We start from the raw sequence: 15,290 nt of genomic DNA, 5'->3' as shown, positions 1-15,290 counted from the left end.
CAATAATGAAAGAAATCTGTTTTCACTACCACAGAAGGGCATGGGGGCACCACTCAGACAGTGGTCACCAGTTGCTGGCTGGCCCAGCCCTGCTCAAGGGGGCTAGGGCAGACATCAGCAGTGGACTTCCATGGGATGCTGGATCCTCAGCAGCTGTCCAAGAGTACCTTGCATTGATGCCAGCTACAATTCTTCCACAATACTGAATCAGATGTGAGTAGATCATTCTCTTGTTTCCAAAACAGAAATACAACAGAATTCTCTACCATCAAAGGAGGCATGTGCGGAAACATATGCATAAAACACAGGGAGTTTCTCCGAGACTAGGCGATTAAGTCTTGCATACTCTTTTTGGTAACTGTTTTGGATCCAAGAATGATGTGAGCCTCCAGTTTTCAGAGGAGGGGAAGCAGAAGCTTCAATAGCAGTTGCACTCCTCAGTTATCTGAAGTCTGGGCTGGGAAACACCTATTTAAACATTTAGCAATTTAGGGCACTTATCCTGTTATGGTGGGCATGTTCCCTATTGTCCACAATACTGTTTCCATAGCAAACATGGGGAGGAAAAAATATAATATACACAGGGAGCCTCCACCAATTATCACTTCCAGGATCTATTTACCATACATTATATTATTTATTTAAAAGTATATCCCACCTCTCTTACTACATAGCTGGATGTGATTTACAACAATTTAAATATATAAAGTTTAATAGATCAATAAGACAACCCAGATCTGGTCAACCTTCTATTTTATGGTGGTCACCTCAGAAACTCAGAGTGAACAAATGGAAATGTATCTTTCCCACAGAATGTGAAGTGTCTCCTTTATAGCAGAGTCCTCCACTAGAAGATGACATTTGCTCACACAATATCATACAAACTAGTGGTGTGCACAGAACCGTTCCTGGTGGTCCGGTTCAAATTTGAACTGAACCACAAGTCTGCAAACCAATTTGTTAGAACGGGCCAGTGTTTGATTTGTGTGGTCGAACCAGTCCGGCCCGGTTTGAGGGGCTCTGCTTGTAAAGGGGAATCCAGTGAGGATTCCCCTTTACAAGCAAAAAGATCCCTATTTCTAAAGGTGTTCAAAGGGCCGGCAAAAAGGCATCCGTGTGGTGTCAACAGCCCCTCTAGGCCCCACTGGTACTCTCCCTAACAGTGTGGGCCCGTGGTGTCCTGGTCCCTGCATGCACGGAGGCCGGAACCAGGCCATCATCAGTCCACACTGCTGGGGGGCAGTGCCAGCAGAGCCTAGAGCCGCCACCACCACTGCTAAGAAGCCACCGCTGCTACACCAGTGCCTTCTTGCCCACTTCCCTGCCCACCTTTTGAACCCTTTTAGAGATAGGAATCCCAGTTGCTTGTAAAGCGGAATCATCACCGTATTCACCTTTACAACAGAGCCCCCCAAACCAGGTTGAATCGGGCCAAACCGGTTCGATCCAAATTGGGGCTGGTTAGGTTCGAGTTTGTGGGGGATGGTCTGGCTTGAGCTCAAAACCAGTTGAATCGGTTCTGCATACCCCGAATACAAACAGGCTCCCTTCAACTTCTATGCTGTATCAGGACCATACCACCTGAAGTTCATTAAAGGGGTTAGAAGACAGAATCAAATGCAAAAACTAATCTTACTTCAGACACGCATTCAAAACATCCCAGACTGGAGATTATTAGATGGACCACAGCCCAATTACAGATGAGTTTTCCCTGTGTCATATTATTTAATGGCTTAGAAACAGCATGGGTTTTTAAAATTTTTAATCTACTATTATTAGCAGATTACTAGATTGCCATTTCTATATGCATATCGTATAAACCATACCTTTGCATGTCTTCCCATCAAACTGAAGGGTAAATCCAACAGGGCAGCTGCAGTGAACACCTGTTGAAGTGTCTTTGCAAGTGCGATCACAGCCACCATTATTTACAGCACAAGTTTCTAAGAAAAGGAAAAAAATCTGGCATTTACAGAAGGAAAAACTGAAAGAGAGAGTAGAATGTGGCATTTGTTTGAATGCAATTGAATTACTTCCATTCCAGCTTGTCAGCTATGAAATTAAGACATGGAAGTTTTGATACAGTAAACTTAACTACAATTTTGACTATTTTAAAATTGGAAGATGCGGCAACTATGTGGTTTCAGCAACTGCGACTACCATCACTCAAGGATATGGTTTCAACTTTCAGACACTTTTATGCAAGCTAGTTGTACTGTGTTCTGCAGGACAGGATATGAAAACTGAAATCTTGTTTCTGAGACTTATTTAAGGTACTCTTTCTAATAAGATGTGTTCTGTCTCTAATCTGCTTTAAAAGTTCTTTGGTTCATTGGGGATAGGATGGCTAAACGCAGACACACACCCTTTTATTTTGGGGATTGATATGTCCCATTTATCTTCACTTGACTTTCCTAAAACAATAGATCAGCAAGTACTCATTTAGGTTCTAAGAGAACATAAGGAAAGCTTTGTAACTTGAAGAACCAGGAATGTGCTCCAGTCCCCAGTTTACCAAAGAGTTCTGTGTAAATGTGGCCATTGTTACTTAACTATTTCCTTTTCCACATCACGCAAGCAACAATTCTCAAATATACTGTGTAAAGATCTCATTGTTTATATTAAATATATATGGGATTTATGTATCTCTATCTAAAAATTCTCTCATGATGTATCTTAAATTACTGGTAGCCTCCTTTTAAAAGGAAAAAAATCATTTTATATATGCTGCTGCAGATTTCATCATTAGCAATGCATGACTGTATTTGCATGTCTGTGTAAAAATGGAAAGCATGACATGTTCCATATTAGGGGTGTACATGGACCGTGGTTGGAGCTGCCGTCTGAATCCAGACCAGTCCAGCCAAACCATGAACTGGTCTGGTCGTTTGAGGTGGCATGGGGAGGGGGGCCCGTTAAAAGTAAATGCACAGGTCCTTACAAGTGTAACTGCTGCTCCAGGCAGGTGGTTCTCATAATCCCTGCAATGCCAGGGAAACAGGAGATTAGCAAACCATGTGCACTCCCAACTTCCCAGAAATCCAGAATTTTTCACTGCTGTAGAGTTGGCACCATGCCAACCCAACATTTAACAGATGTTAACTGGGCTGAGAGTTGGCACCATGCCAACCCAACATTTAACAGATGTTAACTGGGCTGAACTGGTTTGCCAGACCATGTACCGGTCCGAATTCTAACTGCAGCTTGGACCGCAGTCTGTGCACACCCCTAGTTCATATAGGCACTGCTCAACAGAACATAGTCAAACATTGCCAAGACGTTTCCCTGCCAAATATAGAACGCAGATCTGTACTGAGGTGAGAGCAAACTGGATTCCCACTGACTTCATTCAGTGGAGCGAGCAAGGGTGTTTACAGAAGCTGAAATGAACCCTGTAAGTTACAACACTTACATTGGGAAATGGAATTTGACAGAGCAAAGTTAGGATAGCCACCAGCATCGACAATCAGAATTGAGCACTTTTTACCCATGAGCAGCCTCCGTTTCACACGCTTATCTACATCCGCTCCTGCCGTGGTGTTGTTTTCCGAAATCTCAGTTGTAGCTTCATCTCTCTCTTTAAAAGTGAGGGGGAAATATTACAATTGGTCCTGCACAAATTAGGAGCATCATCTTTGGAGCAATACATATTCATTTAGAAAAGAATTGCCCTAAACCAGTTCTCAGCTAATCCAATAATTGCTGCAAGTGTTGGGGAGGTGGGTTTCTTAGATTCATGTCTGAATTGTAAATTTATACTCTCATTTTGAAAGGAAGTAACTGTGTTTATTTAGTACTTTCAAGAAAATTACCCTATTTCAATATTGTTGGGCTTACCTCCTGAAGTAAAAGGAATGACCCCTGACTGATGGAGCTGGTTGACCAGGGCATTACTTGTTGTACCCTCCTAATTCCTTTGCACCAGGCTAGTAATGAAACAGGGAAGGGAGCAGAGAGGAAATTACAAAAGGGCAATGGAGTATAATAAGTGCTCTAGAGCATTTCCAGGACTCTGAGGAAAAGGTACTAGAATACGAAAATTGCTTCATAGAGTGCCTTCTGTATTCCATTGCCCTTTCATCATTTCCTTTTCCACATCTTTCCCCTTTTCATTACTAGCCCTGGTGTGAAGGAGATAGGAGGGTGCACTCAGGGCCAGGGGGCAGATGTTGAGCCAAGTGTTCAAGTACATCCCTGCATGCATGCCTAGTGAACCAGCAGCAACTATCAGCACAGTAAACAAAAAAGATCTTATACAAGGGGAGAAAGGTGGCATCTGGCACTCTGTCTCGGGCATGAAGTCCAACCAATAGAAGCCATGGGATGCCATTGGTTGGATAACTCTCCAGAGAGGATGGTACACAACACAGGGGGGCTGCAGCAGGAAGCGGGGCACAAATCACTTTCTCATGCGCAAATAGAAGTGGCTTCAGTTAATAGAAAAAATATTTCAGATACAACCCACAATTTGGGGTTTGTTTGTTATAAGCAGAACCACTGTTTCGCCCAAACCAAGCATTCAGAGTCACCTAGTCAGTTATGGAGATAGGCCTTACACTTTCAAAGGAACAGTTGGACCTTCATCAATTTTTCAGCAACGTTAATCCAAACAAATCTCTCATGCAACAATTGCTAAAGGCTGACTCTCAACATTAAATGTGGAATCTGCAATGGAGAAAAATTAGAGTGATTACAGACCAAGACAAGTTCTTCCATTGGAATGCACTGTGTACTCTGGATGACATCCACAGACAGGTCCATCATCAGCATCTTCACATGTATGCTGACAGCCACCATTCCCATGGTTGCAAGTCACTGCAAAGAAATCATGCAATTGAGCTTTACAGGTAAAATGTCAACATTGAAAATCTGCAGCTCAAGGAGTTTCTGTCTCATAAATTAACATTATATCTTTGCCTTCTGTACATGTGGTAGGACTATAAGCTACTTTAGCAAGAATTTCATCAGCTACGTTATTAAACCAAGGATAATTATAACCAGGGGCAGGAAACACATTAAAGCTTTTTGTTGATTGGCATACTTGCTTTTAACTGATTTAACAATTTAATTAATTTAATGTTATTTAAAATTATACTATTCATCACATTTTAATTGCTTTCATGTAAATAGTTTGATTTATGAGCCAAGGCAAAACAAATACCACAGTGTTCAATAGGAAATATTTCTAAGAATATACAGGTGGCCCTCGTTATCCAAGGACCCTGATCCGTCCGTGGTTGCATTTATCTGTGAATGGGTCTTAGAGACCCAGTTTTATCCACAGGTAGAAAAATAGGTGAAATTTGCCTATCCGTGGTTTTGGGTAGCCAAAAATGACCTGGAAATGACATCTGATGTCATTTCCAGCTGTCATTCTCTGGATCTTCGTGTGTGTGTGTGTGTGTGTGTGTGTGTGTATTTATTTATTTGGCAAATATTCAACTATTTGTGGGGTTTAGTGAATCCATCACATTCACTGGAGAGCTGGAGAATAAGGTACTGTCCTTTTCTTCTCTTATTGTCCCCCTTACTCCCCCCCTTTTTTGGGGGGGTAGGAACTTAACCCTTCAATTCCCATTGACTCAAGGTTTCATTTTTCACAGTTTCCATACTTGCGTCAATAGGCAAGAACAGAACCCCTGCGAATAATGAGAGCCTCCTGTATTTAATTTAAGGGTCACAGTTTATTTTACTTAGAACAGTACAGGCACATGATATATTGATTAGAATGTCACTTTCAAACACAATGAGTGGCATTCAGTTTCCCTGCAAGGAATTCTTGCCCTGGGGAAAGGGAAAGAGTGGATACTGGATGCAGATATCTTACAACTATGCCTTTGGCATTAAAAATATATCTGTGCACACAGGACACCTCTGACTGAGATCCAGTTAAATGATCCAGACAACTTGTGATTACCAACCTTGTATCACCTTAAAGCCTAACTAATGTATGGTGACATGAAATTTTGTAGGCAAAAGCCAATTTCATCAGACACACTTTAAATCTGTTCATCTCTAAGGTGCTACAATGCCTTTGGATATAACAGACTACCAGCCTGGCTACACAAGATGCTACACAAGTGAGCATTTCCCTGGAGGTTTGGAGGGGAATAAGCAGTAAAAATTATGCATTAGGAAAAAGATAAACCAATAAGGGGTGAAGGAAGATAGCTAGTGGCTCCTTCTCCTCTGTGTGTATGACTGTGCTCCATTTCAGTTAAATGGGCTAGTTTAAAAGAGGCATCTTTAAAGTGGTGATTCTCTTATATTTAATAGGGGGAGAGCAACTGGCTTTATCCAACTCCAACACAGCATTCTTCCTGTGGCTGTTGCTGCCTACCTTATATTTCTTTTTATAATGTGATCCCTTTGGGGACAGGGCACCACCTTTTTCTATGTAAACCACTTTGAGATCTCTCTGCTGAAAAGCAGTATATACATATTATTTACTACTACTAATAGTAATAGTAGTAGTAGCAGCAGCAGCAGCAGCAACCTTCTCTGCCTGTAAACAAGGGGAGAGGGGGCTTTAGAATTCTCAACAGGCAATGCTGGGCTTCCGTTCTCATGCAGCAAGCATAATGTATAGCCTGGCCCCAATGTAGCTGTTTGAGGATCTATGATTAATAAAATAGCCATTTCATTATATCATATATTTAATAAAGGATTTGAGCCCCAATCATAAATGGGGGCTTCAACAGTGACATTTTGAAAAATCCACTGGTTTCAATTGATTTTGTACTCCACTGAATTTTGAACACTATTGTTGCAGAAGAAACCACACATTAACAATCAATGACAGGAATGCTGAAATTCTACTTGCTCGCTTTGAAAAACCAAAAGTACGTGTAGAATGTTGCATACAAATACAGTCTCTCTGGTTCCTGGCCAGTTCAAAACCAGGTCTGCATTCACAGGCCACTCCTCCTTTCGGTGCTTCCTTGCAGATATGGGCACAGCCATGATCTTTGTTCATGCAGCTCATGCCTTCTGTAAGAATAAAATAAAGCAAATATCAACAACAAAATCCCACAAAGTTATTAATGCAGCAGTCAATTCCTTTAAAAAAAGAGAAGACGACGACCAAACCCAGTCATCATAAAAAGCCAAAAGAGAGAAACAGACACAACAAAAACTCAAAAAGCTAAACAGAAGTGAGTAGGGATGTGCATGGAACCAGTTCTGAGGCCCTTTATGGGCCTCCGAACTGGTTCTATTGGCGGGCGGTTCCGCTGGTTCGATGGCAGGGGGGTGCATCTTTAAGGGTGGCGGAGGGTGCACTTACCCCTCCTGTTGCATTTGCCCCACCAGTGCTCTGTTCTGTTAAAGCCGCTTGGGGTGGCAGCGTACCTCTCTGCCACCCTGTCGCTGCGTCTCCCAGAAGTGACCTCAAGTAATAGATGCACCTGCGTGCACCCTTTAACAAAACGGAGTGCCGGCAGGGGAAATGCAGCGGGAGGGATAAGTGCACCCTCCCCCACCCTTAAAGATGCACACACACCCCGCTGCCAAACCACTCCCGCTTGGTTCCATGCACATCCCTAGAAGTGAGTTTTCAACGGCTTATGAAACACTAATAGTGAAGGAGCTAATGTAATGTCCTGTGTCTAAGTTAATCCACGGGGTACTATTTACCCCCCAAACCATCTGCAGAGATACTGAGAACAGTGAACACTTGGAGGTCATTCACACAAGCGAAAACTGTGTTCTACCCCGGATTGGGAGCTGTGTGTGCTTCCAATTGTTGCTTATGTTTGATGCAAACAACTAGTTAGGAAGAAGGAGAAGTGATTATGTGGAAGCAAGGTAATAGGAAAACCTGGATAGCTTTTCCTCCTACTTTGCTTCCACACAATAACTTCTCCCTCCTCCTACCTAATTGTTTGCATCCAACACAACCAAAAATTGGAAGCGCACACAGCTCTCAAACCTGGGTAGGACACAGTTTTCGCTTGTGTGAATGACCCCTTGACTTGATCTGTTATGAATCTAGAAATGATATTGTGTGTTCAGCCTCTATGCTCATTTCCCATAAGACATGGAAGAAACAGGTTCTGGTCTAAGCATCCACAGACATTAAGAGTGATTACAGTATTACAACAGCATTTTGTGGGGTGTCTTCTGACCCTAGCACCATCAGTGCACAGTACCTTCAGTGTTCACGCAATGCAATCGGGGTTGTCAATACCCCAGTATCCATATTAGTATAAACTGCCATTTTAAATAATATTACAAGAGGGTGGTGGATGACATAACACAGGCACTTAACGTCATTAAGGTTGAACCCAGAGGCGTATCTAGGGAAAATAGTGCCTAGGGCAAACACTGAAATTGCGCCCCCTGTCCAAACATCTGACACCCATCTTTCAGATAACTTTACCATAATATCAGCTGAAAAATACAAGTCAAGCTTGTTAATCTTTTAATATTTCAAAAACTATTTAGCATTGGATGTAGCCAGACCAAAAAATGCTGGAAAACTACAAATTTCAGTATGCTGGGGCTCATGAAATCCCCAAAAACTATGTGGAGGTGTACTTGGAAAACTAAAGAGAAGTGCCTGTCTAGTTCTCTACTGTGCATTGTAGCATCACTATTACATAAGTTTTAAAAATAAATGGAGAATTTGGCTTTTCCCAGATACTCTGAAAATAATTAAAGGATATGCAGAGTAAACTGTGTCACTGCTTGGAATATATTCTAGTATTTCAGAAAGACAGTTAAAATGAGAGAAAGAGAACAAGAAACTCCCAGTGGCCTTAATACTAAGGATTTCACACTGATTCAAAGACAAACTCACCATTAATAGCCATATTATTAAGACATTTTACTCACTTATCACAAGAAGCAAAGTAAGAGCAAATGAATACAATCCTAGCTCATAAACTTCAGCTCAGTATTCACAAGCCTTGATTCTCTGTACATAGTGCCAAACTGAATATGTGTACAGTGACTTATATTAAATTATTAATTTTTTAACTGTAGCCCCTTCGGGGTGCTTCCTAAAGACTGTGTGTGGGGGGGTCTGCAAAGGTTCCCCCTCCCCCGCTGGCCTCTTAATTCACCACCACAGCCAGGCTGATTTTTGGGCCTGTTTGGGCATGCAAAGATCGGTGTATCGGCTGTTTTGGAGGCTGCCACGCATGCTCAAATGGCCTCTGTGATGCCTGGCAAGGCCTAGGGCCTCGTAGGGACCATTTGAGCATGTGCGGTGGCCATTTTTAAAAATATTTTTTCAAAAAAAAAATGGCTGCCGAAACCAAAATGGCCACCACGCATGCTCAAATGGCCTCTGCAAGGCCTGGCATGGCCTAGGGACTCACAGAGGCCATTTGAACATGCGTGGTGGCCATTTTGGTTTTGGTGGCCATTAAAAAATTTCTTTTAATTTTGTATAGGCCTTCAGTTTCAGACAAACAAATTCAATACCGTACAAACAAATGTGTTCTAGATGAGGCTAAAAAATGACTTATTGGTCTCACTGGGACAACTCATAAAAACTTAATAGTTTGTCTCTGACAGTTATGAGCTGTTCACATTCTAATTGCTCAATTGGCTGGGAGCAGCAGTGACTATCTGCCAGATCATGCTGTTAAGATCTGAAGTCAATTGAACTAAGAAGAGCTCTTCCCTGGGCAAAAGTTTTAAACATCCTGTTTTGGTTCAGTGCTTGAGCTATCTCAGTATGCCACTAATTAGCTTCAACAATCTATAGTCCTCCCTGGTGCTTTAATGCTAAATCTTACTTTAATTCATACTTGCTGATGAGCTTACATTTTACTAGCTAATCAAAAAATCTGGTTAATAATAATAGGCCATGGATGGTTTCAAATAAATGCCCAGACTTTTCCAAAGGCCAAACCTCCTGCTGTAGCACAGTCTCAGAAGCTACCCTCTTCTCCAAGGATCAAGGTCCACACAATAATCCTGTCCCCTTGGGTTAACACTGGAAGTTTTCAAACTTTCTACATTCAGAGAATCCTTTCCATATTAACTTGTGTGGTAAGGAAACCCTGCACATCTGCCACCAAATCTTTGCATTTTAGAGAGGATTCAGGGGGCACCAAGGGCTAATCAAGCCTATACTGATACTTACATTCAACTAATTTAACCACAAACATGTCAGGAGAAAGATCCATTCTTAGGATGGAGGGGAAGGAGAAAATTTTTAGTGCTTCACGCCTGCATGCAGTTGCTATAATTGAAGATGGCTGGCATGCCCTCCGCCTGTAAGATAACTATTCTCTCCAAATATGCATGCATGCATGTATACATGATCTCTATATATGTATGTGAGCTCTGGACAGAAGTCTCCAAGAACTTTTTTCTTTAAAAGACAACAGAGTAAACACTTTTTAAAAATTGATGAAGGCAAGCTATAAGTGTGGTAAGTAGGGGTGGAATTTGTGTTCTGCTTTACAGTAGTATCAGGAGCACCTACCACTAAGTGCACATTTTCACTAGAGTGGAGTGCCACTAATCCCTGAGGGAAAACGGGTACAAAAATAATGTTCTCTAAGTAAGAATTACTAATTTTCCAGCAGATGCATGTAATTGTTTGAGTGCTGAGAAAAAGCAATTCCCCAGAAAATGTAGGCATTTTCTGAGGCAACGTTTTCCGGCAATGACTATATAGTCTTCCTAGAACAACAAGGGTGGCTGGAAAGGCCCTCAGAACTGCTGCTTACACAGCCATCTAATTCCCCTACAACAAAAAGACAACTACACATTTATTGTACAGTAAAACAGTACTCTGTATAAGCCTTTATATTCTGAGAACTACAGGGCTTTCACAAATCAAAGCACCATTTGTGAGGATATGTCCTAACCTGACATGAACAACTGCAACCTTTTCATGCATTAAATTAAAGACTCTTGGTACACCACTGCAACTGGAAGGTTTTGTTATAATAATGGGTCCAGGTGCACCACTTTTGTATGCAATGTAGATTTTAAATATCCCTCTGCAGGAGGGCTTCTAGTGAATATATCCTGAAGCAGAAGCTGGGGTATTCCACTGTAGCAGAAGGGTAGGGGTGTGTGACACCAGGGCACCTATTATAACATGCCATTCTGGGAGACCCTCAACATGCAGCATGACAGTGATATGAACATGTATGATTCACTAACAATTGTGCTATCTCATAGATCATTTAGTTCACCATACCTGTTACACAACTGGATGAAATCTGGATCAGTTTACAGCCAAGTGCAGAGATTTATCTAGAGAGCTGTATTTCACCCATCGGTTTCACAATCATACTACTGTATTTACCTGAATCCAAGACTAGGTTTTTCCCCAAGATTTTTGATATTAGAAATTGGGAGGCTGTATTAAATTCAGAGTCCTGTTCCTTTGGAGTTAATGCAGGTATAATCTATATTTAAGCTCTACTTTTTAAGCGTGTTGCTTTAAATTCAGAGTAATCTTCATTTCAGGTAAATATGGTACTATTCCAAATAAAGAAATGGATATTGACACCACAGCCTTGGACATTTCTGTAACATTTAGATTAGGCTTGCTGTCTTCTTAACATCTCTGTTTGTGACTTCAGTAGTGTTCCTCTAAGGAAGAGGGCTTTGAGCAACAAAAGAGCAGCAGTCATGCGGCTTCAATTATTCTGCTCTACTGGCTTCTTGATTCCTTTCCCACAGTGAGAAGACTAACAAGACAATGATGCCTCCAACCCTCCAAAACACACAAAAGAGCCCAAAGATCTCCACATGAACGCTTGCAATCACTATTATGTTGCCAGTCAGGCTCTTTGCATCACAGAAGATCACAAATTTGTCTTATTAACTCTAAGTGTTTTGTGGCATTTTGAAGCTTAAATGTGCCATGTGATCCATCTGTTAGCAAAGAGGTGTTTCAAAAGCATTAAGAGAATTAACAGATTAGCTTCTGCTAACAGTGTAACTTCTTTGTACACATTCAGAAACCAATGGAGACATCATTCAAGCAGGTGCTTTGGTAAAAGTACCTAGATACTGCCTAGAGACACACATATTGGTAGTATATAAATATGACAAATAAATAAATAAATAAATAAATAAAATTTCACTAAACTCAAACAAATGCTTCAAATGTTGAACTGGGAGTTACTCAGTTTTACATATGGGGGAAATCCTGAACTCCTTTACTAAAAGCACACTCACAGAGCATGCTTTTGGGATAGTCTCCTCCCAGCCAGGTGGGGAATTCTACGTCAAAATGGTTATCATGGGCCATGGCTGAGGATCCATCAAAAGTCAAGACTAGTTCAGCTGCACATGTATTATGGCTTGCTGGGTACAAGGCATGGTGACAACTCTCCTTCTGGGGTTGGTACAGCCCAAATTCACAAATGTTTCCCCAGACAGCTCTTCTGACCTCTGCCCAATTGCCGGTTCTACACAAGGCCCTTCAGTCCTGGGGTGGCCAGCATTCCCAGGATGACATTGCTTGGAGTTTCCTCTCTATCTTTCTTTGGATTTGCTCTCTTGGATCACCAAGCAGGGTGGGGAAATCGGGACTCTTCCACAAACGACCTGAAAATGTACACCAGACAGGTGCATCCCATTGCTCTCTCCCGGGTCTCCTTGGGTCAGGCATGCTATATATCCACAGCTCCCACACAGGCTCCTGCCACCAGTCCACCTTGTAGGGGTCAGAATAGGGTTTGCTCACCCCTAGCTGATTCTTTCTGCTAGAGTCAGCTCTCAAGCATCTTCCAGAACACATTTTAATTTTAATTAACTGTACAAAATCAGCTGCAGTAAACAAAACCTTAACAATCAAGCACATCTTTTGTTTGATTAGTTAAATTATTTTGATTAGGAAGCAAAAGAAATGTAAAAGCCACTTAACTGCCAAAATAAGTTATTTATATAGGCCAAAATTTGCTAGCATTTGCTAAAACCTTTAACTTATAAACCAACTTGCATATCTCTCTGGACTTGCAGATTATTAAGAACTTCTTGAAGTGCATTTGATCAGGTTAAGACAGGATGCATATAGAAAATATTGCACTAAAGTATATTTCCTGTAGTTTTGTCCATGGGGCTACAAGAGAGAAAAATCATCATGCAAAACGGTCCCATCATTTCTACACTTGTAAATGAAGCTCCATTTTGAAGGTACACACACACACACACACACACACACACACACACACAGGGCTGGTCTAGAATGAGACGTCTAGTGCCAGTCTTGATGCTGGCAGTATACATGTCTCCAACAAAATCCCCAAAGATACAAGCAGGCTGGTCATGATGCTAACTCTTCTTTATTAACGTATTTTAATAATTTCTGCTTCAGAATCTTTGCAAGTTCCATTTGTCATACTTGCACCTGTCTGACAATTAAAGCTGTCCAGCATTTTACCATCTTAAAAAAAAAATGGGGGGGGGGGGTGGCACTGGAACAAGCCCTTACAACCATAAGATTTTAAAAAGAAAATGAAGTTGAATAACCGAATTGCCTTATTGTTTCTGATTGTCCTCTAAACAGAGAGATCAGAAACTGACTGTTCTGATGCTGAATCCAGCATCTTCAAATGTACCATCTCTTCTGCTCCACTCCTTCCTGAAACAGTTCAGAAGGATGAGAAGGCTCAGAAAGAGGAGTGCAATAACAAAAGGAAGGAGTTCATTCCTATTTCCAGCATGAACAAGTCTTCCCAAACATTTTATATTATAGTGTCTTGAGGTTGCTGTATACCACCCTAGGATCATGTGATAAAGAGCAGCATGAAAATTGAATGAACGAATGAATAGGCTTAGAAAAATTACAGTGAAGGAGTTCACCAGAACAAAAGTATTCCAATGGCCTTTCTCTCTACCTCCCCAGTCCACACCTGTCAGGACTAGGGTTGCCATGTCCCCCCAGAATTTAGGGTAGCCCCTGAATTTTGGCTCCTCCAACCAGCTGCTAAATTCCACCCGGATTTACACAGATTTCAAATGCGCTACCAGGAATACCCAGATTTTATTCTAGAGCCGATCACATGGGAGGGCAGAGGAGAGGGGAAAGTATACAAATCTGTCAAATAAATAAACAAATAAAATGCAAATTAGTTGCCGCATGAGTGGCCACCCAGATTTGGGAAGCTTGAATATGCACGCGCACAAACAGCGCACACGCACACACACACAGAGCAATTTTAGTGCTGTCAGGCCATTTGTGAAAGGAAGAGAGTCTGGACCATCCCTTTTAATCTTCAATTTGAATTACCTAATTATTAAGTATGTCTGCAGCTATATGAACTCGATGCTTACTTTGTTGTGTTTTACTTAAATACATAATCCAAAATTATTTGGATTCTAGCATCAAGTGTGCAAATCTGGGAAAGGATATGGAACTCAATATTCCACTATACCTGATCTGCCACTACTTGGGCAGCTTACCCCATGAAGCAAGGCAGAAGTTGATGCTAGCTTTATTTCTTTTGTGTCTCAGCAAGCACAGATCCAGAGATATATGGTAGGGGCTTATTTTCAAATAAAATATTCCATTCACCAACTTTTTAAATATTTAGCTTCTGGGGAAAACCCGATCCAGTCAAAATCTGTTATCCACAATTCATTACTATCCAAGTCACTCTGCCTTCCCCCTGCCCTGTTCAAAAAAATCTTATATACACAGAACTTCTGTTGATTGAGGTTTCTGATTTTTAAAGCTATTTTATATTTTACCTCCTGACCATTTTGATGCCTTTGGCTGCACTGTGTCCAAAAAAAAAAAAAGAAAGAAAGAAAGAAGGAAGGAAAAGAAAAGAAAGCCCCACAATACATGTTCATTGAAGTTCACGTGCTATATACAAAGTCTGGCTTCTTTGTTTGTTTTTTGCCTTTTCCTAAAACATGGTTTGGTGTATTCAAGCTTCGTGTTATATGTATCCTAATAAACTTAGCAAATCTGCAAAAAAAAAATTGTTGTGCTAAACCCAGTCAACCCCCACTGACTAACCACAGTATCAGTGGAAACTCCTTGACTTAAACTACCACTTTCAAGTTATTGCCCCAGGTAAGGTTGCCAACATTACATTGGCTGAAATCAGGGCAGGGACTCAAGGGGGCTGGGGGTGGGGGGGACATGGCCACCTAGGGGGCAGGGCTTTGTCTTAAAAAAAACCATTAAAGCTGCAGGATGGGCAGAGATCTTCCAGAGCCTCTCAAACTCAGGGGATGGAGCATGGCGGGCTGGGGCAGCCATGCTGACAGGCAGCTAAAAGAATTAAGAAAAGCACCCGGTCTCCCAAGCACTCACCACGGCACCGCTGACGGACTGCAGGAGCTGGAGGAGGTAGTCA

At 41.6% G+C, this 15,290-nt stretch overlaps 1 protein-coding gene across 19 annotated transcripts in view; it reads right to left on the bottom strand.

Annotated features, from left to right (window-relative positions):
* Positions 1-15,290, bottom strand: part of SCUBE2 (signal peptide, CUB domain and EGF like domain containing 2) — a 96,954-nt gene that overhangs the window by 53,565 nt on the left and 28,099 nt on the right. For 18 of the 19 annotated variants that reach the window (XR_008314016.1, XR_008314023.1, XR_008314019.1 and 15 more), the window contains exons 5-8: positions 6,865-6,990; positions 4,699-4,815; positions 3,488-3,577; positions 1,827-1,943 (exon numbers count right to left, since the gene is read on the bottom strand). Coding sequence is in view for 11 of the 19 variants with exons in the window: in XM_053286627.1 (XP_053142602.1) it covers positions 1,827-1,943; positions 3,488-3,577; positions 4,699-4,815; positions 6,865-6,990 (450 nt within the window). In the remaining 8 variants the exon portion in view is untranslated. Of the gene's footprint in view, positions 1-1,826; positions 1,944-3,487; positions 3,578-4,698; positions 4,816-6,823; positions 6,991-15,290 lie in introns of those variants that run through there. The other variant, XM_053286631.1, reaches the window with a different exon arrangement.

This window comes from Hemicordylus capensis, chromosome 1, assembly GCF_027244095.1.
Source record: "Hemicordylus capensis ecotype Gifberg chromosome 1, rHemCap1.1.pri, whole genome shotgun sequence".
In the NCBI taxonomy this organism is placed as follows: domain Eukaryota; kingdom Metazoa; phylum Chordata; class Lepidosauria; order Squamata; family Cordylidae; genus Hemicordylus; species Hemicordylus capensis.
This window is presented reverse-complemented; position numbering and strand designations above follow the sequence as displayed.